The sequence below is a fragment of the Saimiri boliviensis genome, chromosome 1 (assembly GCF_048565385.1).
Source record: "Saimiri boliviensis isolate mSaiBol1 chromosome 1, mSaiBol1.pri, whole genome shotgun sequence".
Classification (NCBI taxonomy): Eukaryota; Metazoa; Chordata; class Mammalia; order Primates; family Cebidae; genus Saimiri; species Saimiri boliviensis.
In genome coordinates, this window is record NC_133449.1 from 24,795,002 (window position 1) to 24,822,975 (window position 27,974).

At 53.8% G+C, this 27,974-nt stretch overlaps 1 protein-coding gene across 5 annotated transcripts in view; it reads right to left on the reverse strand.

Moving 5' to 3' along the window:
- Positions 1-27,974, reverse strand: part of DNMT3A (DNA methyltransferase 3 alpha) — a 119,413-nt gene that overhangs the window by 59,977 nt on the left and 31,462 nt on the right. For all 5 annotated transcript variants that reach the window (XM_003935264.4, XM_074394926.1, XM_039477382.2 and 2 more), the window contains one exon: positions 16,892-16,996. In XM_003935264.4, coding sequence (XP_003935313.1) covers positions 16,892-16,996 — 105 coding nt within the window. The remainder of the gene's footprint in view (positions 1-16,891; positions 16,997-27,974) is intronic.

Here is a 27,974-nt window from a genome sequence, read left to right on the forward strand (position 1 = left end):
ACCATGGAGGTGTGCATGGGGTCCTGCCTGGCCAACTTGAGCTAAGAAGCTTAGGTCAGAGCCAGACGTTTTCATGGCTGGGTCTTCCTTTCTTCTCACCATTTGCTGCCCCACGGACACCTCAGATTGGGGCAGGATCTGAGCCCCACAAAGCTGCTCAAGGCAACTCCACTGTCACTCACTTCCTGCCTGGGACCACATGGCCTCCTCTCATGCTGGGACTCACTTCCTGTTGACTGCTGGCTCCATAGCGTAGAGACCCATTAGGGCTAGCTCCCAGGCCCAACACAGCCCCAGGCTCCCGACCAACCCAGTCATTCACGCACATGAGGAAGCCCTGCCCACCAAATCCAGTCTGCAATAGCACCAGAGGCGCCATGCTCCCAGAGATGCCCCTAAAACCAGGTGGGAGCTGGGCACGCTGGGCAGATGAAGGGGAAGCGAGGCACGCTGTACATTTTCAGCCCCAGGTTAGCTCACTAGCTGAAATCCCCACTCCCGAATCTGGTCCACACGGTCCTCTGCCCAACTACCCCATCTTCCTCACCTGCCCTTTCAAGTTCTGGATGAGCCGATTCAGCGGGGCAATGACTTCTGCCATGGTCAACCCTTGATTCATCCTACCCATCAGAACTCCCTCAAGCAGCCAGGCACAGTGGCTCACACCTGTAATCCCAGCACTTTGGGAGGGCAAGGAGGGTGGATCATGAGGTCAGGACATCAAGACCATTCTGGCTAACATGGTGAAACCCTGTCTCTACTAAAATACAAAAAATTAGCTGGGCATCATTGTGGCACGTGCCTATATTCCCAGCTACTTGGGAGGCTGAGGCGGGGGAATTGCTTGAACCTGGGCGGCAGAGATTACAGTGAGCCGAGATCATGCCTTATTCCGGCTGGCCGAGAGACTCCATCTCAAAAATAAAATAGGCCGGGCGCGGTGGCTCAAGCCTGTAATCCCAGCACTTTGGGAGGCCGAGGCGGGTGGATCACGAGGTCAAGAGATCGAGACCATCCTGGTCAACATGGTGAGACCCCGTCTCTACTAAAAACACAAAAAATTAGCTGGGCATGGTGGCACGTGCCTGTAATCCCAGCTACTCAGGAGGCTGAGGCAGAAGAATTGCCTGAACCCAGGAGGCGGAGGTTGCGGTGAGCCGAGATCGCGCCATTGCACTCCAGCCTGGGTAACAAGAGCGAAACTCCGTCTCAAAAAAACAATAAAAATAATAAATAAATAAATAAATAAATAACCTCCCTCAAGCTAAGTGCGGACCTTCACTGAGGCTCGCTGCTCAGGGTAACCAGCAGGACAAAACCATCCAGAGGAAGGAACAAGGTCCTAGTCAAATAGCCTGAAGCAACTCTCCAAGTCTCTGGGGAAGAGCTGGGTGCTCACTGAAGGAGCCATCCCTGGTAAGAAGGGCAAGAACCACAGACTGGAAGCCCAGGAGGGAGGGGTACTCCAGCCAGGCCTGGCCTCTTCTGCCCCCAGCTCCATGCCCTCCTCCTAGCCACTCCCCTCCCCTCCTTTTCCTGTCTCTACAGCTTGTTGACTCCTGGAGGGCAGGGACTTTGCCAGACTTAGCACGGAGTGGGACACCTGGCAGGTGCTGAGCCAATATTCACAATTGATGAGGGAATGGCAAAGACTAGGCTAAAAGTGAGAACCTCCTGCGCACAAGCTAGAGGCAGTTTCGGCTTTGCTGCCATGTCTGTTAAACAGTCTGCCTTTGTTTGCTTTTATTTTGACAGTCGTCTTGAAAGGAGACACAGCACACCCCCGAGATACTCATTTTGCCCATTATCTAGGAGAGGGCTGGGTTGGGGGTGCCGACCATCCTAGAAGGCACTACCAGCAGGTGCAGGGCAGGTGACAATTTCAGATTGGGAAAAGCCTCAGAGAGTACCCCTTACTTCTCCTCCGTTGCAGAGGGGCCAGATGGGGGCCACAGGAGGGTCATGAATCTAGCATCACTCTAGATTTGAGTACAGCTTGGTCCTCCAACCCAGTATGCCTCACTTTGGGTCTTCAAATCCTGCCCACCACCTCCTGGGGTTCCTCTCAGTTTGCCAACCTTTGCTTTCCTTCTGGACAGAACCCCCATCTCGCCTCTGGCTTTTCCTCAGGCCTCTCCTGTGAGCAGTTTTTCTAGGCGGGTTAAGGCCATAGTTCTCAACTGGGGTGGTTTGCTACCTCCCCACCAGGACATTCTGGCAATGTGTTTAGAGATATTTTTGGTCGCCACCTGGTTGGGGGAGGCGCTGGCATCTAGGGAGTAGAGGCTAGGGAAGCTGCTAAATACCCCACAAGATGTAGGACACCCCCCACAACAGAGAATCAGTCCAGACAAAATGGCAATAGAGTCTGAAAAATCCTGGGTTGGCCAGACGTGGTGGCTCACCCCTTTAATCCCAGCACTTTGGGAGGCTGAGGCAGACGGATCACTTGAGGTCAGGAGTCTGAGACCACCCTGATCAACGTGGAGAAACTCCATCTCTACTAAAAATACAAAACTAGCCAGGCGTGGTGGCACATGCCTGTAATCTCAGCTACTCAGGAGGCTGAGGCAGGAGAATCGCTTGAACCTGGGAGGCGGAGGTTGCAGTGAGCTGAGATTGTGCCATTGCAATCCAGCCTGGGCAACAAGAGTGAAACTCCATCTCAAAGAAAAAGAAAAGAAAAACAAAAACCCTGGGTTGGCCAGGCGCAGTGGCTCACACCTGAAATCCCAGCATTTGGAAGGCCAAGGTGGGTGGATCACGAGAGGTCAGAAGTTCAAGACCAGCCTAGCCAAGATGGTGAAACCCCATGTCTACTAAAAATACAAAAATTAGCCGGGCATGTTGGTGGGCGCCTGTAATCCCAGCTATTAGGGAGGCTGAGGTAAGAATTGCTTGGGCTGGAGAGAGGGATGGCCAAAAAAAAAAAAAAAAAAAAAAAAAAAAAAAAAGAGCCGGGCGCGGTGGTGGCTCAAGCCTGTAATCCCAGCACTTTGGGAGGCCGAGGCGGGTGGATCACGAGGTCAAGAGATCGAGACCGTCCTGGTCAACATGGTGAAACCCTGTCTCTACTAAGAATACAAAAAATTAGCTGGGCATGGTGGCGCGTGCCTGTAATCCCAGCTACTCAGGAGGCTGAGGCAGGAGAATTGCCTGAACCCAGGAGGCAGAGGTTGCCGTGAGCCGAGATCGCGCCATTGCACTTGAGCCTGGGTAACAACAGTAAAACTCTGTCTCAAAAAAAAAAAAAAAAAAAAAGAATTGCTTGAATCTGGGAGACGGAGGTTGCAGTGAGCTGAAGCTGCGCCACTGCACTCTAGCCCGGGCGACAGAGTGAGACTCTGTCTTGAAAAAAAGAAAAGAAAAGGAAGGAAATACCCTGGGCTGAGGATAGGGGCAAGGACAGGGACTACCTTTATCTAAGGAGCACTTTTTTTTTTTTTTTGAGATGGAGTTTCACTCTCGTTGCCCAGGCTGGAGTGGGAGTGCCGTGGTGCAATCTTGGCTCACTACAACCTCTGCGATTCTCCTGCCTCAGCCTCCCAAGTAGCTGGTATCACAGGTGTCTGCTACCACACTGGGTAACTTTTTATATTTTTAGTAGAAACGGGGTGTCACCATGTTGGCCAGGCTGGACTCAAACTCCTGAACTCAGGTGATCTACCTGCCTCGGCCTCCCAAAGTGCTGGGATTACAGGCATGAGCCACCATGCCTGGCCTAAGGAACACTTTTTAAAAACTTTTTAAAATCTGGGGTAAAACATACATAAAATTTACCATTTTCAAGTGTACTTTTTTTTTCTCGAGGTGGAGTCTCACTCTGTTGCCCAGGCTGGAGTGCAGTGGTACAATCTCGGCTCACTGCAATCTCTGCCTCCTGGGTTCAAGCAGTTCTCCTGCCTCAACCTCCCAAGTAGCTGGGATTACAAGTGTGTGCCACCATGCCTGGCTAATTTTTTTGTATTTTAAGTAGAGATGGGGTTTCACTGTGTTAGCCAGGATGGTCTCGATCTCCTGACCTCGTGATTCACCCACTTCGGCCTCCTAAAGGCTGGGATTGCAGGCGTCAGCCACTGCACCCGGCCTCAAGCGGACTTTAAGTACACTCCTAGGCCGGGCGCGGTGGCTCACGGCTGTAATCCCAGCACTTTGGGAGGCTGAGGCGGGTGGATCACAAGGTCAAGAGATCGAGACCATCCCAGTCAACATGGTGAAACCCCGTCTCTACTAAAAATACAAAAAATTAGCTGGGCGTGGTGGCGCGTGCCTGTAATCCCAGCTACTCAGGAGGCTGAGGCAGGAGAATTGCCTGAACCCAGGAGGCGGAGGTTGCGGTGAGCCAAGATCGCACCATTGCACTCCAGCCTGGGTAACAAGAGAGAAACTCGTCTCAAAAAAAAAAAAAAAAAAATAGTACACTCCTATGGTTGTACAACCTTTACCGCCATCCATCTTCAGAACTTTTTCACCATCCCAAACAGAAACTCTGTCTCCATTCAACACTAACTTCCCAGTTGCCTCTCCCCCAGTAACCACTCCCACTTTCTGTCTTCTAAGGAGCATGTAGAAGTCTGTGTGTGGGAGGATCTGGGCTAGGCCCTGTCTCTGGAGCCTTCAGGCCCCTCTAGTTGGCAGGTGTGGACAGCTGCTGGCCCAGCCTCACCCTGAAGGGTGGGGGCGAAGCCACCACAGCCCTCACTCCTGTCCCAGCGGATGCATGCCACGTTTGTTTACAGTGTGCTTTCTCACCCTATCTCCTTACACCTCATCCCTCCGAATCTAATTATCTATTTACTGTCGCCTCGCTCCTCAACTGTGAACCTTGCCTTATTTCATTTTTTTATTTTTTGAGACAAAGTCTCACTCTGTTGCCCAGGCTGGAGTGCTCACTCTGCCTCAGGGGTTCAAGTGATTCTCCTGCCTCAGCCTCCCAAGTAGCTGGTCTTACAGGCATCTGCCGCCACACCTGGCTAATTTTTGTATTTTCAGTAGAGACAGGGTTTCACCATGTTGGCCAGGCTCATCTCAAACTCCTGACCTCGGGTGATCTGCCCGCCTCGGCCTCCCAAAGTGCTAGATTACAGGTGTGAGCCACAGCGCCCGGCCAACCTTATTTTACTTTGTAGGCCTCTCCACCTATAGCTTTCTAGCACCTTACACAGGTCTGGGCATATATATGCTTATAAAATTAATAAATGTAATCCTCACAGGCATCCTAGGGGAGCTGGGGCGATGCTCACGTTTCTGAGGCCTGCCTTGGGTACACACCTCCAGGCGGTAAAGCTTCTGGGATGGCCCAGGTACAGGCAAGGCATTTGATGGCTGACTCCAGCTTTGGGTTGAGTCTCAGAAAAGCGCAAGCTCACAAATCCCTCCAGGGTTGGGAGAAGGCAGAGGCAGCATGCAGTGCCCAACAAGAGCTGGGCAGAGGCTGCTGGCCCTCCCCTGAGCAGCGCTCAACTCAAGGAAAAGCCAGCGGCAAGGCAAGGAGGAGCCTCCCGCAGAGGCCTGCCCAGTCCCAACCAATTCCGCAGCCCTGCCGCTGCCTCCCCTTTCCCCTAAGTCTGGGCCAGACCCAGACCTCCTGCCCCTCCTTCACTCCAATGGAAGCCTTGCCTCCCAGGGTGGGGCAAAGTCTGAAACTTCCAGTAGGGGAAGGTGTTTTTTTTCTTTCTTTCTTTTTTTCAAGAGACAGGGTCTCTGTCACTCAGATCGGAGTATGGTGGCAGGGTCACAGCTCACTGTGGCCTCGAATTTCTGGCCTCAAGCAATCTTCCTGCCTCAGTCTCACCAGTACCAGGGACTACAGGTGCCAGCCACCATGTCTATTTTTTTTTTTTTTTTTTTTTTGAGACAGAGTTTCGCTTTTGTTACCCAGGCTGGAGTGCAATGGCGCGATCTCGGCTCACCGCAACCTCCGCCTCCTGGGTTCAAGCAATTCTCCTGCCTCAGCCTCCTGAGTAGCTGGGATTACAGGCACGTGCCACCATGCCCAGCTAATTTTTTGTATTTTTAATAGAGACGGGGTTTCACCATGTTGACCAGGATGGTCTCGATCTCTTGACCTCGTGATCCACCCGCCTCAGCCTCCCAGAGTGCTGGGATTACAGGCTTGAGCCACCGCGCCCGGCCTATTTTTTTTAATGGAAATAATTTAAAACAATTTTTGTTTTAGAGACAAGGTCTTACTCTGCTGCCCAGGCGGGACTGCAGGGGTGTGGTCATAGCTCACTGCAGCCTCAAATTCAACGATTTTCCTATCTCAGCTTCCCAAGGAGCTAAGACCACTGTTGTGTGCCACCACACCCAGCTAATTTTATGGAAGTGTTTTTTTTTTTTTTTTTTTTTGAGATGGAGTCTCGCTCTCGCTCTGTTGCCCAGGCTGGAATGCAATGGTGCAATCTTGGCTTACTACAACCTCCACCTCCCAGGTTCAAACAATTCTCCTGCCTCAGCCCCCCTAGTAGCTGGGATTATAGGTGTGCGCCACCAGGCCTGGGCTAATTTTGGATTTTTAGCAGAGAAAGGGATTTGCCATGTTGGCCAGGCTGGTCTCAAACTCCCGACCTCAGGTAATCCACCCACTTCGGCCTCCCAAAGTATTGAGATTACCGGCGTGAGCCACTGCACCCTGCCAGAAGTGACTTTTAAGTTTTGCTTTCTTATAGTTGTTTACACACAAAAACTAAAACCCAGGAGGAAGAGAGGTGAGGGTTGTGGCACAGGGGAGATGAGGCCCTGGCATCTGGGGCAAGGAGCCCTCTCCCCAGGCTATAGTCCATATGCAGCGCTCACTGGGATGCCATTCTTCCCCCTTCACCTCTTCCCTTCCCACCAGGAGCTCCTCTTGCCATCTCCCCCAGAACCCAGCAGAGGCAGGGGCAACCTCACCTTGGTCACCCAGAAGGCTGGGCCTGCCATGGTGCTTTTAAGGCCTCTGTGAGATCTATTCCATGCCACCCGGGGAACCCTGGTGTCAGGACAGCCACGGTCTCTTCACCATCACATGCACAGACTTGAGAAAGAGGCACCTGATCCCTGACACTCACTGCCAGTCACAGGACAGATGTGTGCGGGGAAGCCCCACAATGCGAACGCACATACACCAGCCCTCCACTCACACCATGGCTCCTGGCTCCTTCTACATCCTCAGCTCTGCAGTCCTATCACCCCTCACCCAGCCTGGATTTTTCCAGGTTGACTCGCTTCAGGAAACAGCTGCATGTCCACGTAAGCAGGGCAGCTCTGCCCCTGAAGCATTGGCACGGGGCCACGACTGCCCACCCCCGCCCTTCCTGCAGCCCCCTTCCCCTGGCAGCCCTCCCCAGAGATCTGACAGCAGCTAGAAGCGGCCTGTGGCAGGGAAAGCCAGAGAGGCCCGCCCCATGCCCACTCCAGGACGGCGAGGGGTCCCCAGGTGCCCCCTTGCTCAGCCTCCCTGGGGTGGACAGAGCAGGCTCCAACGCTATGGAGCTAGGACCCCCGACTCCTCCAATTTCCCTTTTCCCTGTGGGTGGCTAAAAGCACTGCCAATGGGGTCAGGGATGGCAGGACCAGAGGCCAGAGGGCCGACTCTGGAAACTCTGGTCCCAGCCCAGGCACCCCTCAAGGTCCCACCATTCCCCTCACATCTGTTGGGAGCTACCTGTTTCCCTCCTCCCCAGAGATCTCTCCACTCACGTGTCTGAGGAGAGAACTCTGGGCTCAGCAAAGCCTCAGAGATCACTCAATCCGTGGCCTTGCTAGGCCGTCACAAGCCATGGCAAATGGATGCCAGAATGACCATGCCCGGTGAGTGGCCTGCCCGCTTCCAGCGGAGACACTGGTTCCCCTGGAAGAGGGCCTGGCTGTGCTCTTTGAAGTCAACCTCAAAGGATTTCACAGTGAGCTGGAGGCTTTCTTTAAAAAGCTGTTTTGCTGGCCAGATGCGGTGGCTCACGCCTGTAATCCCAAGACTCTGGGAAGCTGATCCCAAGACTCTGGGAAGCTGAGGTGGCCAGATCATCTGAGGTCAGGAGTTCAAGACCAGCCTGGCCATCATGGTGAAACTGCATCTCTACTAAAAATACAAAAAATTAGCTGGGCCTGGTGGTGCACACCTGTAATCCCAGTTACTCAGGAAACTGAGATGGGTGAATCTCTTGAAGAATCACTTGAACCTAGGAGGCGGAGGTTGCAGTGAGCTTGAGCATCATTGCACTCCAGCCTAGACGAGAGTGAGACTCCGTTTCAAAAAAACAAAGAAAAAACCCCAAAGAATGCCGTTATGTATGGAAGATCCACGTGTTTAAGTAAATCTCTTTTGAAGTGACTTCTGTTTTCAATCTCTGCCATCCCTAGGGTGACGGGTTTGGTAAGAAGGGAATCCACCATGGAAAACGGTGCTGTCTTTTCCGTGCTTCATTTCCCTTTCTGAAATGTCTGATGGGTGTCCTCCCTCCGCCCCCCAGCTGTGCTGTACTCAGCCCGCTGCACCCGACATGATTTCATAGCCTTAATCACGTCCTCTCTTAGCCTTTGTTTCTGCAGACTAGAGAGTCCTAATCTCTTTAGTCTGTCCTCTCTTGGCAGCCTTGCCTTCCCCTTGATCAATTTAGTGCCCTTCTCTGGAGCTTTTCCAGCTCGCTTATGTCTTTCCTGAGGTGGGAGAACCAAAATGTACAAAATTCTCTAGGTGGGGATGATGAAAGAAAACCCATGTCAACAGCTCTCCTGGGAGGCGTGTGCCGGCGCGTACCTGCGCGTACCTGCAACGGCAGGAGCAAGGCAGGTGCAGCCCGGGCCCTAGAAAAGCTCTTGGGGCCCCAGGAAGGCCACAAAGGCCAGGACCTGCAGGAATGAATGACTTGCTGAAGGTGGCCCTGGGATGTGGAGGGATAGAAATAAACAGAGGGATTATTTTTGGGGGAAAAAAAAAAAAAAGGATTTCTGAGATGCTACTTAAATGCTCCCCGAGTATGACCAGCTACATAAGGTGGCCTCGACAGGGACCCCTGCCCCATCTGCTCCCTTCCAGAAGCCTCGTCTCTGACAACGACACTGAACTGACACTGTCCCTGCTGTGTCATCACTGGGGCCTCCTTTTACCCCTTCCCCTCCAGCATCCCCAGGGCCAGCAGCATATGCTTGACCAATCCTGCCCTACCACTGCCACCTCCCACAGGCCCTGGGCCTTCGCTGGCACCCCTGCCCCTCCACCTCCCAGCACGCGCTCATGCTCGGGGATGAATGCCATGCTCACGGGTGCCAGAGCCAGTTTCCCAAACACGACTCCTTTCACGTCATCTCCGCCTCCTCACAACCTTCCAGATAACGTATTTTTCAGAGAGGATGAAGAGTAAAAGCCCTTCAGGCTGCCTGCAAACTACCTTTCCAGCCAAGACTGAAAACATTTTTCTTCTCGCTTTGAGACAGGGTTTTGCGCTGTCACCCAGCTGGAATGCAGTGGCACAGTTATGGCTCACTGAAACCTCACCCCCCAGCCTCAAGAGATCCTCCTGCCTCAGCCTCCCAAGTAGCTGCGACCACAGGCATACCCTACACCCTACACAGCTACTATTATTATATAATTATACACATATATATATGTATATGTATATACACATATATACTATTTTTTTTTGAGACAGGGTCTCCCTCTGTCATCCAGGCTGGAGTGCAGTGGCGCAATCTTGGCTCACTGTAATCTCCGCCTGCCCAGGTTCAAGCAATTCTCATGCCTCAGCCTCCCAGGTAGCTGGGACCACAGGTACGTGCTACTATGTTCAGCTAACTGTTTTGTATTGTTAGTAGATACAGGGTTTTGCCATGTTGGCCAGGCTGGTCTCTAATTCCTGGCCTCAATTGATCTGCCTGCCTCGGCCTCCTAAAGTGGTGGGATTACAGGTGTGAGCCGTCGTGCCCGGCCCCCATAAACGTTTTTCAATGAATCCCCAGTCACCTCAGCCAGGCCTGCGCCTGCGTGTTCACAGCCCCTGCCTTTGAGCCTCCCCACACCCGCCCCACCCTGCATGCCTTCCTTCCTCCACACCCAGCTCAGCAAGGTCCTGGGGTGGGGGGTGCTTCTTACTTTCCTCTTGACTTCTCCAAATGTCACCTCCCTTCTAATGCCCAAGTCAAGCCCTGCGTCCTCCGTCTTCCCTGGCTTCCCAGCATCCTTAGGAGTCCCACAGCACTTGCAGTCCCTACCACTGGCTAGGCCTTTCCATGTGGGACTTCAGTAGCGGGGTGTCAATTTCACTGCTCGGCAGTGGAGCGAATGGGTGGAGCTGCAAGGAACAGTTCATAACCATCAGCTCTGTTCCCTGAGCAGTGTACCGGCCTGTCTTCCTCACGCCTTCCAAAACATGAGGAGACGGGGTGGGCAGTAGCGTGTACTGATGCAGGCTCCAAGGAAGAAAAGCCACCTCTAGAGGCAGGCCAGGGGCTACAGCCCAGGAGTGGGAGACACGATGTCAAGAAGTTTTGTGCAGAAAAGCAAGGGCAGCACGTCACGGAGCTGAGGTGCAAAGGGTTAGCCCAGGAGCAGCTCTGATCTGGAAACAAGCAGGGGAGCTGAGCTCTGCCTTAACTTGGAGAAGAATCAAAGGTCCTGTTCGGCTGGAAAGCTAGCAAGTACGGCAAACCTCCGACAGCTGCCATAAGCCGTACCCAGCTGACTTCTGCTGCAGCAGGACGGTCCCCTAACTTCCCCGTTTATAACTCAAGTCGTTTGCTCTGAAGCGGTGCAGTTTGCCCTCGTGGACTGGCTCACTACTGTGCTGTGTTGGAGGGTCAGCTCTAACACCGGCTTGGGCTCAGCTGAGCTCAGCACCAGTGCCCAGCCCCTCCTTCTCCTCCCTCCCATTCTGGGTTATTCTTAGGAGGTGACCTCAGAGTGCTCCCTCTGAGCAAAAATAACCCTGGAGGAAGTTGGTGGGTATAAATCGTCAATGAATAAATACGCATCACTAGTAAACAGGGGATGGAGGCTGGCAGGGCCGCTCACCCCCCAGGGCCTGGTGGGTAGGGGCAAAAACTCTCCCTCCAGGGCTCCAACCAGAACCATCCATGAAGGACAAAGGCCTCTGCAGGACTGTCTGAGCTGGCGACCAGGCAGGAACCAGCCTCAGACACCCACACTTGTCACCCTGCTACCTCCTCGGAGGCTGCCCCTTCCTCCCCACCTCACACCCACACGTGGGCCCAGCCCCATGCGCCGGCCCCCGCCTCTCCATCATGGGCACTGGCCAGCCCGCAGGCCCTGGCCCAGGTGCCAGCTCCCTTCCTAAGCCCCGCCCTGCCCTGCAGCTGACTTCCTGTTTCCTGTTGCCGGCTCTGACTGCGGCATCCTGGCTCTCTGGCCAGTGCTGCAGACAACTAGGCTGTTGCTGTTTTGAAGCAGGCACACCTCTTCGCCCTCAGACCCCCCCACCCCACCCCCAAGCCTTCAGCACTTACACACAGGCTCCCTGCTATGTTTGTCAATCATGCTCTTCAGTTATATTTTCTTTGCGTGCTTTTTCGACCAGTTCTACACACTTTTTTCCAGCAGTCCTGCATTCACATATCAACTTGAGAACCTCTGGGTAGGTACCCAGGAGCCAAACTGCATGGCTCCAGGAATAAGGAGGAAAGAACACCAGGGGCTCTGCAGTTGAGAGACGTGACGTCCAAGTCCTGATCATCCTCTCTGAACCTCAGTCTCTTCTTCTGATTGTGGGAATAATGAAGGTGAACCCCAACTACCTCACCCAGGTTTGTTGGCATCAAATAAGGTAATCCCTGTAAAAGGCCTTTGTAGGCAGTAACACCCTATGTAACCATGAGCCTTTATTGCTAGTCTCTGTCCTCAGTGAGGCGGGCAAACCCATTGTAGCACAGCTCAGTGACTATGCAATGGCGGTGCATTTTCAAACTGTCGGGGATGAAAGTGCAAGCTTTGGTTTCAGATTTTTAAATTCTCAATGCACTGAGAAATGATACGGTTGTAAAATACAAAATTACAGCACATGGATGTGGCAACATTATCACATGTACATAAAATCTTCTGAACAGTTATACTCAGTTCTGTACTGACAAGTAACAACCAGCGCTACTCAAAGTGAGGTCTGCAGACCATTGCAGTCCACGCGGGTGATCGGTGGCTTGTAACTTGTCTTTATCAGTTCTTTCTTTCTTTTTTTTTTTTTTTTGACAGAGTCTCACTCTGTTGCCCAGGCTGTAGTACAATGGTGCGATATTGGCTCACTGCAACCTCCACTTCCTGGGTTCAAGTGATTCTCCTGCCTCAGCCTCCTTAGTAGCTGAGATTACAGGTGTGTGCCACTACGCTCAGCTCATTTTTGTACTTTGAGTAGAGATGGGGTTTCGTCATGCTGGCCAGGCTGGTCTCGAACTCCTGACTTTGTGATCCACCTGCCTCAGCCTCTCAAAGTGCTAGGATTACAGGCGTGAGCTGCCGCGCCCGGCCATCAGTAGTTCATTTTTATTAATTTTAGAAACAGTTCAAGAAGGGAGAGGAAAGGCCGGTGCAGTGGCTCATGCCTGTAATCCCAGCACTTTGGGAGGCTGAGGTGGGTGGATCACCTGAGGTCAGGTAGAGTGACCTGAGATCAACGTGGAGTTTCTCCACGTTGGTCAGGCTAGTCAGGAGTTCAAAACTAGCCTGACCAACATGGAGAAACTCCATCTCTACTAAAAAAACCCAAAAAACAAACAAACAAAAAAAAACAAAATTAGCCAGGCGTGGTGGCGCATGCCTGCAATCCCAGCTACTGGGGAGGCTGAGGCAGGAGAATTTTTTGAACCTGTGAGGCGGAGGTTGCGGTGAGCAGAGATCGTGCCATTGCACTACAGCCTGGGCAACAAGAGTGAAACTCTGTCTCAAAAAAAAAAAAAAAAGAGGCCAGTGTCAGTCACGGTGACTGAACCGAGCCTCGTTTTCAGGCTGGGTGCTGGGCTGCAGTGCTGGGGCAGGTGGAGAGAAGGCAGGCTGCAGAACGGTGGTGGAAGGGGAGGGCAGGGGGAATGGCTGGTGTGTTTAGGGAGCAGTGAGAGGGTGAGGTTTCTATGGCCAAAGGGGTAGCATCAGGCATAGCAAGGGAAGGGGTGGTCAGATGGTGAGGGGCTGGAATCCAGATCCTGTCCCCTAAGAAATGGAGTCCCGGGGGTTCCTGTAGAAAGACATGCCGGTGCTACATGTACTGTTGATTATGTGTGGCCTCCTCTCTGCAGCACACATGACTGAAATAGAACACGTTTTCCTCTGGGGGCTTCCCACACATGGTCGGTGCTCAGGAAGTGGAAAGTGTTTGTCATGAAGCACGCTGGCCTGGGCATGCGGGGGGCAGGTGGAGTCTGGTTTGGGTGAGGGCAATGCCAGGGGCAGAAGGCACCCAGGGACAGATGTCTCCTGAAGGCCACAACAGTCAGTCCTTGAGGGCAAAAGGAGGAGAGAGCCCAGGATTTCTCGGGCTTGGGGCTGGGACCTGGTGAGGACACTAGTGGGTGTACCTGACCCTCCCTGTCCAGGGCCGGCTGTGGAAGCCAACAGCCTCCAGCCAGGGTTTCATCTCGTACTTCCCAGTCCCCATCCCCCATCACACCTGTCAGGACCTGAGCCAAGCTCCCTCCCCAGGCTTAGCTGGATGACACACTCAGCTGTTTTAAAGCTCCCTGGCAAATCTATTCCCAGGGCCACAGATGCAGCAGGTCCTCAGAAGCCCTCTCTGCTGTGCTTCTGCAGGAGAGGGGAAGAGGCCAGGAGCAGCACCTGCGGCCACAGGGCTAAGCCCTGGCTGCAGCAGGAAACCCCCAACGTGGGCTCCCAGGGAGGGCCGTGCTGGCCGCTGTCCTCAGGGTCAGTCTCTCTTGGTTCCTCCAATGTGCAAGGAGTTCCCGGCAGCTGACTCCCCAGTCAGCTTCACCTTCCCCACGCTCCTCCTCACCCTGGGCCTCTCCTGAGAGGCCAGGCAGCTGCAGGTATGACCCAGGACTCAGGCTAGAACACATCCAGACCATAACGGGCACAAGATGCGTCCCACCTCCCAGGGCTGCTGAGAGGCTGATGCTGGGCCCTCACCGCTCAGGCCTGCACCCCAGCCTGGTGGACCCTGGGCCCTGCAGTGGAACAGGCTTTTACACAGCCAGCTCTGCACATTTATTTTTTGAGACAGAATCTTGCTCTGTCACCCAGGCTGGAATGCAGTGGCGCAACCTCCGCCTCCTGGGTTCAAGTGATTCTTCTGCCTCAGCCTCCTGAGTAGCTGGGACTCCTGCCTCAGCCTCCTGAGTGGCTGAGACTACACGTGTGAGCCACCACGCCTGGCTAATTTTGGTATTTTTAGTAGAGACAGGGTTTCACCACACTGGTCAGGCTGGTCTTAAACTCCTGACCTCATCATCTGCCTGCCTTGGCCTCCCAAAGTGCTGGGATAACAGGTGTGAGCCATTGTGCCCGGCCTTTGGACTGTTTTGCTGTTTGTAAAGAGCCCCAGGAGGTAGACAGGGCAGATTTTCCTGGCAGCCATATTTTACCAATGAGGAAGCAGCCCAAAGAGGTTGGGTGACCTGCTCAAGGACACATGGCTGGGAAGCGTTAGATCCAGGTGCTGTTCTTCCGTCAAACCGCGGTTGCTGTGGCCTCCTGAAGAGGAAAGGTTTGGCCAGAGAGGGGCAGTCCTGACCTTTGCTGAGGCCCCTTGGTACATGCACCGTTTCATTCTCACAGGGGCGAGAGCTTTTTCAAAGGGGAAACTGAGGTTCAGGAAGCAGCTGTTCAAGGTTACACAAGTAGCCAGTGGTGGAGTCAGAATTTGAACTCAGGTCTCTTGGACCCCAAAGACAGTGTTTTTCCTTCTGCACTGCAGCCTGCTCCAGGCCCAGGGATGTGTGAGCGCCGGCCCCTCTCCCCTCACTCGGCTGTGCCCCTCCTCTCTGTCATTGTCCAGGTGATGTCCCCACATTCCTGTCCCTGACTTCCTTGTACCTTCTCACCCAAGGGCTTCATTCCACCTCTCAGCAATGTGGCTGCCCTCTGATTCCAGAGACTCACAAAGATAAGTCTAAGGCAGGCGTCTCCAAACTACGGCCCACAGGCCGCATGCAGCCCCCTGAAGCCATTTATCCGGCCCCTGCCGCACTTCAGGAAGGGGCACCTCTTTCATTGGTGGTCAGTGAGAGGAGCACAGTATGTGCTGGCCCTCCAACGGTCTGAGGGACAGTGAACTGGCCCCCTGTGTAAAAAGTTTGGGGACGCCTGGTCTAAGGGTTGCTGGGTCTTTATTTGCTACAGGTGGTGGCTCTTGTCCCCAGAAACTGGATGGGGACAGGGGGAGTTTGCTTAGCAGATTGCAGGTTGCCAAGCCTCAGGAGAGGGGCAGGGCATGCTGCAGATGTGGAGTCACCAGTGTGCTCTGATTCCAGCCTGGCTCCCCTCCCACACCTTCTCCATCAAGGTACCCTGTGGGTAGAGGAGCGTGCAGGGGGCCGGGAATCTGGAGTCCGCTGCCAGCCAGAAAGTCCTTCAAAATCCCATTTTCTCTTTCAATGCCATGTGATTTTTTCGTTCCAGGCCATAAAATATCCATGTTTGCTTTAATATTAAAATGTTTAAAGCTACTTACCAGTTAAATGACTTCACTCCGGTCCCACCCCCCTCCAAATCTGCAGGCAGAATTGGCAGTGGGGCACTGCATTACCCAGCAGGAACCACACCCACCTCCAGGAACCCACTGCCCGCCTCTACCATCCCATTTCACTTCAGTCACCTTCACCCCAGCTCTCTACCCCAAGGGAGCAAGTCCTGGGCTCCAGGCCTGCTGAGAACATTTCCTTGAAGAGCTGAGCAACAAATCCAGAGCCTCTGACTCCCCCTTACCTTCTTGCTCCAACTTAACCATTCTCAGCTGGAAGGGGCTAAAAGAAAGGAACCAGCTGTCTCTGGTGCTGGCAAATAATGACTGCTCCACGTCTAGTGAGTTTAAGGCATAAGCCACTCAGGCTCCTACAGCCCAGGGACCTTGTTCTCCAGAGCTGCCCCCAGGCCTTAGTGGCACTGGCCCCCAGAAGCCCGGAGCTGGGCTTGGCCCTGCTGCCTACTCCCCTGCAGGACTTCCTTCACCAGGGCCCTGATCCTCCTGCTCTCTCACAGCCTCCTCAGACTGCATCTCCTCACTCCCATTTGATCAGACTCCCAGGCCTCAGTTCCCTTCCTCCTCCAGGTGGGGGCTGAGACCAAGGGTGAAAGTGTGGCAGCGAGGCGCCTGCAGAGACAGCCCAGGGAGATCTTGGTCCACCCTGAGATTCTGGCAGGCCCTCTTGCTTCCCTTCCAGAGGGAGGCCAGGAGTCAGGGGCCTGGGTCAAGTCTCGGGCCCAAGACCCATCAGCCAAGTCCCCTGGCCCCTCAAGGCTTCCAGGTCTGCATGTAGAATAACGCCTGTAATCCCAGCACTTTGGGAGGCCAAGGCAGGTGGATCACGAGGTCAGGAGTTCAAGACTATCCTGACCAACATGGTGAAACCCCATCTTTATGAAAAATATCAAAAAAATTAGCCGGGCGTGGTGGCACGCATCTGTAATACTAGCTAGTCAGGAGGCTGAGGCAGGAGAATCGCTTGAACCCAGGAGGCGGAGGTTGCAGTGAGCCGAGATTGCACCATTGCACTCCTGTCTGGGCGACAGAGCAAGACTCCATCTCCAAAAAAACAAACAAACAAAAAGAAAATAGGGAAATGAGGGTGGGATAAGAATGGGGTATACGAAGCAGTTCTGCAGCTGGAGGGGTGCACGCCATCACCTGGTCTTAAACGTCCCCAGGTCCCTGCAGGACACACATCACTGGCATCAAGTGCCCAGGCACATGTGTGTGGCGTGTGTGCACAGGAGGGTGTCGGATGCGCCACTCACCGGGGGGTGCTTGCGCTTCCTCCCAGGCCGCCCCACCTTCCGGGCCGTGGTGCTGGGCTCTTGGCGCTCCTCCTTGCCACGAGGCTCCTCCTGCTCCTCTCCATCCTGCAGGCACAGACACAGCCTGTGAGGCCAGAGGTGGATCCAAGCAGTGCATCATTCCAGGGCTGTCCGGGGCTGGCCTGGCCTCCCTTCCAACCCCAGCCTCCTCCTGTCCCACCAGCCACACTTCCAGGGCTGTGTAATATGCCCCCCTCCAACTCCCCTCCTGCCTGGTGAAGCTTGAGTCACCCCTCAGAGCCCCATTTAAAATACATCCTTGGCCAGGCACAGTGGCTCACACCTGTAATCCCAGCACTTTGACAAGCCTAAGCAGGAGGATCACTTGAGGCCAGGAGTTCAAGACCAGCCTGGGCAACATAGTGAGACTTCATCTCTACAAAAAAAAAAAACCCACACCCATATATATGCATATATAAATAATAATCCTTGGGGGAAACTTCAGGACAGACCCTGTGCCCCAGCAGAAGGGCATCTCTCCCTCTTTATGATCACAGTTTCTGAACCACAAAATCATAACACAAGCTCTGATAAAGGATTTGTTTGAGTTAAAAGTTTATTCGTATGAGAAAGTTTTTGTTCACAGGTACAAATTACATTTGTGATCTACTTAATGAATCACCTTTATTGAAAATAAAATCAAGTGAAAAGAAATGTTAAGCAATATCTATTTGAAGTCCATGAGATACTTATGAGGACCGTGGAAAGTGGAGGACTGTACAGCCATGAACAGCCCTGCCAGGTGGAGCTGGCACCGTGCATGCCTGTCAGCCTGCAGGAGGGTTGCAGGGACTGAATCTCAGCTCCAGTCCATCTCTTGCGTTCACTGAGTTTGGGTGAATGTTTTGTTTGTTTTGCTCCCCACCCCTCACATGACACCTGTGCAAGGCTGGGCCCTGACGTGCTTGTCTCCTGGGGCACAGAGACATAAACCTAGAAAGTCCTGCCTCACTACTCCCGCCTGGCCACAAACCACCCACAAGTCCCTTCTGACTCAGCCAGGCTCTGGCATGACTAATCACCAGCAGAAATGATACTCGGGAAGGAGGGAGAGTGCGGCCCTGACCCTGCAGAGGGAACACAGGCTGTTGTTCTTCACACCCTGCACGATGTCAGGAGCCCAAGACGGCTTTGGAGCCCTCCCTGGGGAGGGCACCAACCCAGGGTGCTGCCGGCAGCACAGACAGAGAAGAGGGTCCACAGCTTTCCCGGAGACCTGAGTACCATGGCCCTTGACGTCCTACTCAACTTTCATTTTCTGTGATTGCAAAATACCTTGTGGTTTGCCACATTAATTTTTAGATGATAATGGGGCGCACAAATGGAAACCCACTGTGACCAGCTGTGGACGTGAGACCAGTGGGAAGAGCGTCCCTGGTCCCTCTGTCCATCCTCCACCTGAGCCATGTCCTCGGGGCAGACCATCAGACCAACAGACCATCCTCGGGGCAGACCAACAGCTCAAGTTCTACGAGGCCTCCAAAGACATGCACATGGCAGGGGAACACAGGTGACCGGTCTTGGCACAGGTGGGGGCCACAGTCAAGCTGCAGAGAGGCAGAGCTCACATAAGAGATGGAGAGAATGCTCGGAGGCACAGAAGAGAACCCTGGTGTGTTGTGGGAGCAAGGAAGGGAAGAGCTGCAACGCCAGAGCCCAGAGCTGTCGGAGAAAGACGCTGAGGATGAGGAGGTTCGGCTAGTGTCGGAACGGCTGACCTCCAAGGGCACTGTCACTAAGCTGTGCAGAATAACATGGCAGTGAGGGTTGGAGAAGGGTCAAAGAGGACAATTTAAGGAGCACAGCGGAGGAAGCATCTGGAAAGGAAGCCAGGGGACAGGGGAGCCCCATGCCATCTTGGAGGGAGAGGTCAGCCCCGGAACTGGAGTTCCTTCAGGGGCTCTTTTCAGGAAAGCACAGCAGAGGGGTGGTGAGGGCAGAAAGGCTGTGGGAAGAGGAGCCAACTGGCGGGAGCCTTCAAGAGGGCTCAGGGTGCCCAAGGGGGCCTGCCCCATGGGAGGCCAGGTCTGCTGCTTCTGCACCATCTTCTGAAGATGCCCCAGGTAAGAAAGGATCACACAGAGAGGGCACATTGCCAGTGCAGCTTAGTATTTGTGAAGGTTCCAATTGGATCTACACGACTGCTAAGAATTTCAGGCAGAGGTGGGGCACCATTTGATCAGCATTTGTAAAATCATCAGGGGTCATGTGAGGTCATGGAAAGAGCAAAGTGGGTCTGAGCCCAGCTTGTCCATTTCCTAGTTACAGGAGCAGCCTCTCAGAGCCTCAGTTTCCTCATCTGTAGAATGGGGGTATGAAAGTGTCCGTCCCGTTTGCTTCTCAGGTTTTGAGAAGACAGCTGCACAAAGGGTTTATACCTTTGTCTGTTTTGTTTACTGCTGAAGCCCCTGAGCCTAGGACAGATTCTGGAAAAACTCCTACTGCCCATAAGTTCTGGGCTTTAAACTATTTCTTTAACAAGCTGCATTTGTGACAGAGGGATTCATTTGACTTTCTTTTATTCTGAATTAATCAGAGATGTGAAAGTCAACCAGAGCTTCTGATCAGTGAAAGGGAACCACAGTTACCACACAGCAATGACCTAAAAATAAAGATGCTTGACATTTCACGATGGGCACTGGCTTCCACTGGGCATGTGGAGAAAGCCTTTGGGGGCTCCGACAGGCCACCCCTCTGCCATATTCAGCCCTGCTGGCATCTCTCACCTACACCACATGTGCTGAGCCTATAGGTGCTTGGCACATTGTTTTTCCTGTACCGGATTCAATTCAGTGCAACCCAGCCCAGGAGGAAGGGGTGGACCCCTGGGGCCAGGCCACCTCTCCAGGTCCTGACAGGTCCAGAGAGGGTGGGGAGGGCAGGGGTGCTGTGTGTACCCCACACCTGGTGCAAGGTGCTCTATGGCTGGCCCAGCATTCAGGCCCCACGTGCCTCTGGGTGCTGCTTGGAGTGTCCACGAGAGCCAGGTCTCAACTCCTGGCCTTTGCCCTTGACATCTGGCTCTAAGAGCAGCGATGTTGAAAGCACGTTCTCTTCCGCCAACTTTTCCGTGATGGAGTCTTAGGGCAGAGCGGGAAGCGATGCTTCTGCTCTGGGCCTGCCTGAGGTCTCCTCGTGGAGGGAGGGGACTGACACGCCGAGAAGGGTGAGCAGATGGCTCAGGCCATGCCCCTCAACGGTTCCAAGGAAGTGTAGCAAGTGGTTCATTCTCGCATCTGTCACGGGGTCTGTTTTATTCCATATCTTTGCTGATGGGTTGAGCAAAGGAATGTAAAATATGCTTATCAAATCTGCAAGTAGCCCTGAATTAGGAGGTGTTGCTAATACTCTGAAAGAAAAGAATCTGATACGTGGTGACATGGAACAGCTGAAAAACAGTAACACGGTTCTCAGGAATGGATTTAAGCCCAGGTTGGTTTCCTCATCTGTCAAGCCAGGGGACTGAATTGGTCCACACTCCCAGTGGGGAGGGAAGGGGGCGGAAATTCCAGACATGCAGGCTTTGGAGGGGGCAGAGCCGGGCTGGGAGTTTCGCTCTGCTCTTTGCTTAGGAGTGACCTCCAGCTCTTTGGCCTTCCCGAGTCTTGCTTCCCTCACCTATCAAATGGGATGATACCTACTTCACAATGATGTTATAAGAATTCAACGAGGTGATGGAGCAAAAGCTGACATGTGAGAGTCACTCAAGAACTGCTACCTTCCCCCGCTCTACACATCCGGATTCGTACTTCACTCCCACTCCATCCTTCCCATCCTCCTCCCCGCCTCATGCAAATCCCAGCGCGCAGCCCACCAAATGCAGCAATCCCTCACTACCATGCACAGCCCAACATCTGGCGGGGCTCCTGCTGCAAGATATGTGGCAATACCAGGGCTCTGGGAGCTTCCCAAAATGCAAAGCTGATTATGCCACTCTGCAGAGCTTAAACCCTTGCCACAGGGGTTCCCAGGGGCCAGGAGGATCCAGCCAAGCTCCTTAGCTCATGTGCAGGATGGTCCCCAGGATCTGGCTGGATCGTCTTGGTCTCCCTCTCCACATCACGGTCCCAACAGACAGCACCAAGGGTGAAAGCAAACTGCTTCCAGCCTCAGCCTCTGGGCAGACTGTTCCTTCTGCCCATACCAGCTTCCCGTCAGGTTTATCAGCAACCTGCTACCCAACTTTCCAGCCTCGTATCCTAGATTCCCTGTCCCTAGCCCTGCCCCCCAATCCCTTACCTAGACTCAGCTGAAAGACCCTTCCTCTCCTATAGTTCCCCTACCCAGCATGGCAGTGGTCAGCTCCTTGAGGGAAGTGTCAGTGTCTGATTCATGGTGGCATCCAGAATGCCTAGACCAATGCCTGTAGTCCAAGGCAGGCATTTGATGAATGACTGTCATGGAGTAGGTGCTTGACATGAGTCCATAGATGCAAACAGAGGCACACGCACAAATCCACAAACCCGTACAAATACAACTGTGTACGAGGCTCCAGTGCCTCTTGGATTTTTCGATTCTAGATTAGGAAACGAGAGGACTAAAACATCCCTTCTAAACATAATTGTCACTTTGCATTTGTGTCATTCTTTGCAGCTTTCAAAACACCTTCACATTTGGTGGCCTGTTAGATTAGGTGGTTCCTCTCCCTAAACTTCTGAGGCTATGATCTGACCTACATTTCAACACTGCTCACTGGATGGATTATTTTAAGCCATATACAACGTCTCATTCTGATGCGCAGGGTGATGATGATAATAATCTCTCACATTTGGACCGTACATGGTAATTAACAAAGCATCTTCACATATGTTATTTCATTTTATTCTTATACTTCATGGAAAGCAGAGCTGGTATTATTTTCTTTCTATTACACAGGTGAAACACCTGAAGCTCAGAGAGATTATCTGACTTGCAGGGATCAGAGAGCCAGGAAAGGAGGCCTTTAGAACCAAAATTTACATCTTTTGTTTACCAGCCCATGGGTCTTTCTACTGCAGCAAGCCACTATACCCTACCATGTCAACAGACAGACACACAGTGACACCATAAAGATACAGGGAATCCGAGGTCAAGGCATATGGGCATTTACAGGCACAGACACTCTGGGCTGGCTGCACCCAGACACAGGACCCTTCCCACAAGAGAGTTATGTCTCTGAGGCCCTCACCTAGAGACAGCCAGCCTGACAGACGTGTTCCCTTCAATACTTAAACTGGATGCTACTGCCCCAGCATCTGTTGAGCAGATATCTCAAGTTGGTGCTTGAGTCAAGGGGATGAACTTGCCGGATCTAGCCAGCTACTTGCCCGGGCCCCCTGGGACAAGAAGCATGCACAGCCTTTGCCAGCTGCCTGGCTGGCCTCCCAGGCACTGTCTGTGGTCATGGAATTCAGTGAAACGAATTGGCTTCTGCAAGGGGCAGAGCCCTGTCCCGGGCTTCCTGAGCACCAGGCTCTGCAGAACTACAGCCACACGCTCACGCACCCCTACACCATGTACACACACACACATATGCTCACATGCACACCCATGCCCAGGCCAACCTGCAGAGGCTGATCCCAGCGTGAGGGGTCTGGCCGGGAATCACTGTAGATGCATATGGGTCCACAGCCCTCCAAAGCCCCCTACTTTTTCTGATCTTAGTCACCTCCCAAAGCTATCAGCCCTTTATTTCAATTATTCAACAATATCCAACAAATATTCATTGACTGCTTAGGTGGCATCACAAGATAATTACTGAGGAAAGCCTTCCATCCTCCTGAAAGGCCACTCTCGGAGGGGAGGGGCCGTGTCTCATTGGCCCCTCTGAGTCCCCCACAGCTCCTGAGTACTTGCACACGGAGGTGCTCCAGAAATGCTGAATAGCCGACAACAGTGGTGCCCGTCTAGTTCCCAGGCCGTTCTGCCAGGGCTGCAGCTCCTTGTCCATAGCCTGTCCACCTAGCTGGCCTCATTATCTTCTGCAGGTGCAGGGTGTGCCAGACCTCACACCCACAGGGCAGCACACCTCAGCCCTGTCCACCTCTAAGGTCTTGGTGCCATCACAAGATCAGGCATAGGGGTGTGTTCAAAAAAATCTATCGAGCACCTACTGTGTACTGGATACAAAGATAAACAGATAGGAAACTTGGTTCAGAGAGAGCCAATGACACGTAAACGAGTACCTGACGCCATGCTGAGCCCAGAGCGGAGTGTGCCACTGCTCTGCCTGTGGCTGCTTCCATGGCACCAAGCCCACTCATGTCTGCTCCTTCAGCAGCACTCCTGGCTCTGCCAGCCCTTGCTTAATAGAGGGGAAGATCCAGATAAAACTACTTTGTAGCCATGTGACCTCTCTAAGCCTCAGTTCCTCATCTGTAAAATGGGGATGAGGAACCTCTGATCATCACCCTGCTCTGGACGCCTTATCTGACTTATTGTGATGAGGAAGTGAGCCAATTACCATGCAGAGAACACTCCTTTACTCCCTTCCACGCTGCACAAACATTACGTGGGATGATTATGAGGAATATCCCTAATGCCCTGTGGCTCTCTGCAGACGCAGATGGAGGGCATGACCAGGCCTCCTGTGCTAAGCCCTGCCAGCGAGGAAAGGCTCATTTCCCAGTTGTCCTGAAACACTGCTCCACCACTACTCAGCTCTACTCTTTTTTGATGGAGTTTCGCTCTTGGAAACAGGCTGGAGTGCAATGGTGCAATCTTGCTCACTGTAACTTCCGCCTCCCAGGTTCAAGCAATTCTCCTGCCTTGGCCTCCCGAGTAGCTAGATTACAGGCTTGTGCCACCACGCACAGCTAATTTGGGTACTATTAACAGAGACAGGTTTTGCCATGTTGGCTAGGGTGGTCTAGAACTCCTAACCTCAGGTGATCCACCTGCTTCAGCCTCCCAAAGTGCTGGGATTACAGGCATGAGCCACCACACCCGGCCCACTCCTTTTCTGCACAGCTGAGCCCAGCCTTTCCTGCCCTGGCCGACTCACCTTCTCGGCAGGGCTGGGCTTCATCCCTAACCTAGCCATTAAGAGAAGGAGGGACCCAAGTGACCACGGCCCCTCACCTAGGCCCCTGAAGGGATCCACAGCCCCTGCCATCAGGAGTTAGGTCTCATCACCACTTGCCTTGTTTTAGTTTTGTTCAAGGGATAAAGGGACCTCAAGCCTTTCATGACTGATGACCCAAAGAAAGACAACCTTCCCTCCACGTGCTAGGCACTCAGCAGACTCTAAGCCCACACTAGGTCCCCACCCATGGTTTCCTACTCCTCTCCCACGCCCCTGCAATTCATGGGGTGGCAGTGAGTCTAAATCACAAAGATGTAGAAAGGTAGGTAGGTAGGCAGGCGATGGGTGCATTAGTAGGCAGATGTCCAAAATAAATCGTAAAGCTCACTTAACATATGCCACGTCCCGGTGTGACCCACTTGCACACACCGTCTCGTTTGAGCCTCTCAAGCCAACTAGGGGCCATTTTCCCACTCATAGCCATGTTGCCAAGTCATGTGACAGAGTCCAGATTCAACACAGGCCTGTCTCCAAGGGCCAAACAACCCCGACCCAAGACTGTGCTGATTGCAAGGTTAACTAAATTGGACATATAATAATGTCCAATTTAAGAGAATTTTAGAGAACCTGAAGCCTAAAATGTAGGTCCTGCTCGGGTCAGAGAGAGGCACTGTTCACATCACAAACGCACAGAGCACACCCAAGCCTCTCCCAACTCCCCCGAGGTAAGAGCGGGCGCACCGTTATTGCTGGCTGGGTTTCTGAGGAGGTGAGGGTGCAAAGGCTTTTTCTGTAGCAATTTAAACGTACTAAGAAGGATGCTCTTTGAAATGACCTTACAGCACCCATCGTCAAGCGAAGAGCCAGCCCTAAGTGACCATGTGGGGGCATCTGAGTGCAAGAGAGGCAGCACGGGCCCAGGAGCAGGCGACAGACGGAGGGCAGCAAGAATGACTGCCACTGGAACTGGCAGGGACTCCACCCAAGGAATGGAGGCCCTTGCACCTGCAGACCAGGGCAGAGGGAGAGCAGAGAGCCCACGGGAAATCAGTGGCTGCCGGGCCTCTGGGCTGGCCTTTGACGGGAAGGGGAAAGGCGGAGCAGCAACCCCAATGCTGGCCACAGACGCACACACTCACACATGCGTCTGCGAACACATACTTGCAGTGTTTCCCCAGCATTAAGTATGCACCCCGGCTGCAGCTCTTACTACGGGCAGGAGGGGGCTTGATCGGAGGAGCTGCCCAGCTAGCCCCATCCACCCCTGAGGGTGGGCACGGCATACCCACCTCAGTGTCTTCCTACCCCTCCACTAGGCCCTCCAAGAACGGTTACTCAGTTCATCTAACAGGCTCGCAGAGCCCTGCTAGCGGCCAAGTACCTGGAAAGGCACCTCGCTCTGAAGGGAGGGAGGGAGGAAGAGAATAAAAGAAGAGCGGTATGTTCAAAGAGGGAGAGCCGGGAAGGAAGGAGGGCGGGAGGCAGGAAGAAACGGTAAGAAGGTACGTGTCTGCAGCAGCGCCTCCATCTGGTGTGTGCCTGTGTGTGCAGGTGGTGTGTGTGCAGTTCCTGCTGGAGGTGAAGGGCCCCCAACCTCTCCCCCACGGCAGCAGCGCTATTACGCAGTGAAAGGCTTTCTCTTGCAGCAGAAGTCCAGGGGAAGACTACAGATTCTCACTGTATCACCGCCGGGAGGCACCGTTCACCCCATCCCTCTTCATGAAGGAGACGGCCTAAGGAGCATTGAAGCCAGCCTCATTCCCGACTCAGCACTATGACTTACAAGCCGTGTGACCCTAGGCAAGTGACTTAACCTCTCTGAGCTTCAGTTTAGTCCTTAATAAGATAGAATGATGAAAATAATAGTGTCTACCTTCTGGGGCATTTATAATAATTAAACAAGATAATGCACACACACAGCACCCGGCAGACTCGGTGTTCAGTGCATCTTAGCCATTGTTTCCGAGGCCAAAGGAAAGGGGGTGGCACTGAGATCAGGGGCCTGGCCTGGGGCTCTGGACTCCCCTCGGATTCATATTCTGAGGTGGCCCTTGGACCGCTCTTGGTCCCCTGTCCTGCCCCCTCTGCCCCCTGTCCTCTGCTCCATGCTGCCTTCTAAGCTCCCAGCCTCCCTGCTGCTTGCCTCCCCACCCACCCTCCACGAGGCCAGCCCCCTCCCTCTACTGCAGCCACATTTACCAGCTGACTCACCCTGACCACAGCCCCAGAGCTCGGCCTGCCTCCTCCCGGTCTCCCCAAGCAGCCCTGCTTTGCCCACCAGATGGATGGCGGTAGGGGAAGGCGGCAGGTGCCAGGGACACACACAGGCCACTCTGTATGCTCCCAGCCACAGCATGGCCACTCGGCCCAGCACCCACAGCTTTGCACTCCACCTCCCTGATGGGCACCAGGATTATTCCCCTGCGGGAGGGTCTTGGCCACTTTCATTTTCCTTTCCGTCCGATCCACAAAATATTTCCCGAGCACCTACTCTGTGCTATTCCGGGTCCTGGGGATTCACAGGGAAGAAAAGAGCTGTGGCCCTGCCCTCCAGGCTAGCAGTGGGTGAAGTTATCTACACCAGTAGTTCTCAGCGTCTGTGTGCAGCCGTATCCCCTGGAGGGCTGGTTAAAAGGTGCCCGGCTGGGTCCCAGGCCCAGAGTTCTGGCTCAGCCGGTCTGGAGTAGGGCCTGATTTTGCCTTTCAGGTGATGCTGAAGTTGCTGGTTTGGGGAACCCACTTTGAGAACCAATGGTCCCCTGCAAACTGTAATATAAGGCAGACTACAGCCTGGGCTTTGAGGCTCTGACCAGGGAGGAAAAGAGATTAGGGAAAGGGCCCACCAGGCAGAGGGAACAACATAAACAAAGACCTGGAGACTCCAGGAAGTACAGGAGTGGGGCTGGAGTGAACGGTGCATGGAGGCGTGGCGGGGGGAGGTGGGGGGCAGAGGTTAGAGGGCCACATGGGGCCAGGTGGTGGAGGGGCTAATGGGTGGCCACACCCCTTCCATCCGGCTTGCCAAACAGTTCCTTTGTGCACAGTGCCCCTGGCACCTGTGCCAGGCTCCCTGGGCTGCAGACCAAGCCTGTGTCTTCCCCTTTGCAGCTACCAGCACCCCTGCCCGCAGGCCTGGCTTTCTCGGGCTGCTGGGGCAGCTGTCAGTGCCTCTCCCCACCCTCCCTGGCTGCGCGGCTCCCTGGAGGTGCTGGTGCCAGCCCAGAGGTGCTAGGGAGGTGTGCCAGGTGAGCCAGCATGCGTGGTGTGGGTGTGGGCGGCTGAGGAGGAGGCCCGGCTATGGCCCAGCCCTTGTCTATCCAGATCACTGCCATCTTTTGGCATGACTGCCTGCCTGCCAGTGTGTGAGTGTGCACGCTCTATCAGCACCAGGATCTAGGGCTGGGTGTGTGTTTGTTGCTGCTTGAGCCAGGGCAGTTACTATGGGTAGATAATAATAGCAATCGTAATCCTTCATAATTGGACCAGACTTTGCTGTCTACAGGTCACTTCCATGCCCGTGACCTCATCTGACTTCCACAATCACCCTGTAAAACAGGCAAGGCTAGAGTCACTATCCCCATTTTCCAGCTGAGCAAACACAAGCCCAGATGGCATAAAGTCACATCTCCAGTAAGTGGCATACTCAGGCCTAGGACCTGGGATTTCTGACTCCTGGTCCAGCGCTGCTTCTCAATCCTGAACCATTAAAATGCAGATCCTGACCTGCCGCCGTCCATCGGTGGGGGCCTGGGGCTCCACAGCCTAGAGCAGCAGCAGTGACATGGGAGTCCAGTCCAGTAACAGAAGGAGTGTGTCCCAGCTGTCCCCACCCTCCCCACCTGTGGGAAGCAGCTGACCAGTGACTGCCAGTGCATCGATGGGGAGCTGCGTCAGCAACTGTCAGGACATCGGACCCGGAGTGGGACAAGGCTCGAGGCTCGGGGTCACCTAATCGAGGCTCGGGGTCACCTAATCCGACAGAGAAAGCAAGCCAGGCCCAAGAAGGGGAGGGAGCCAGCC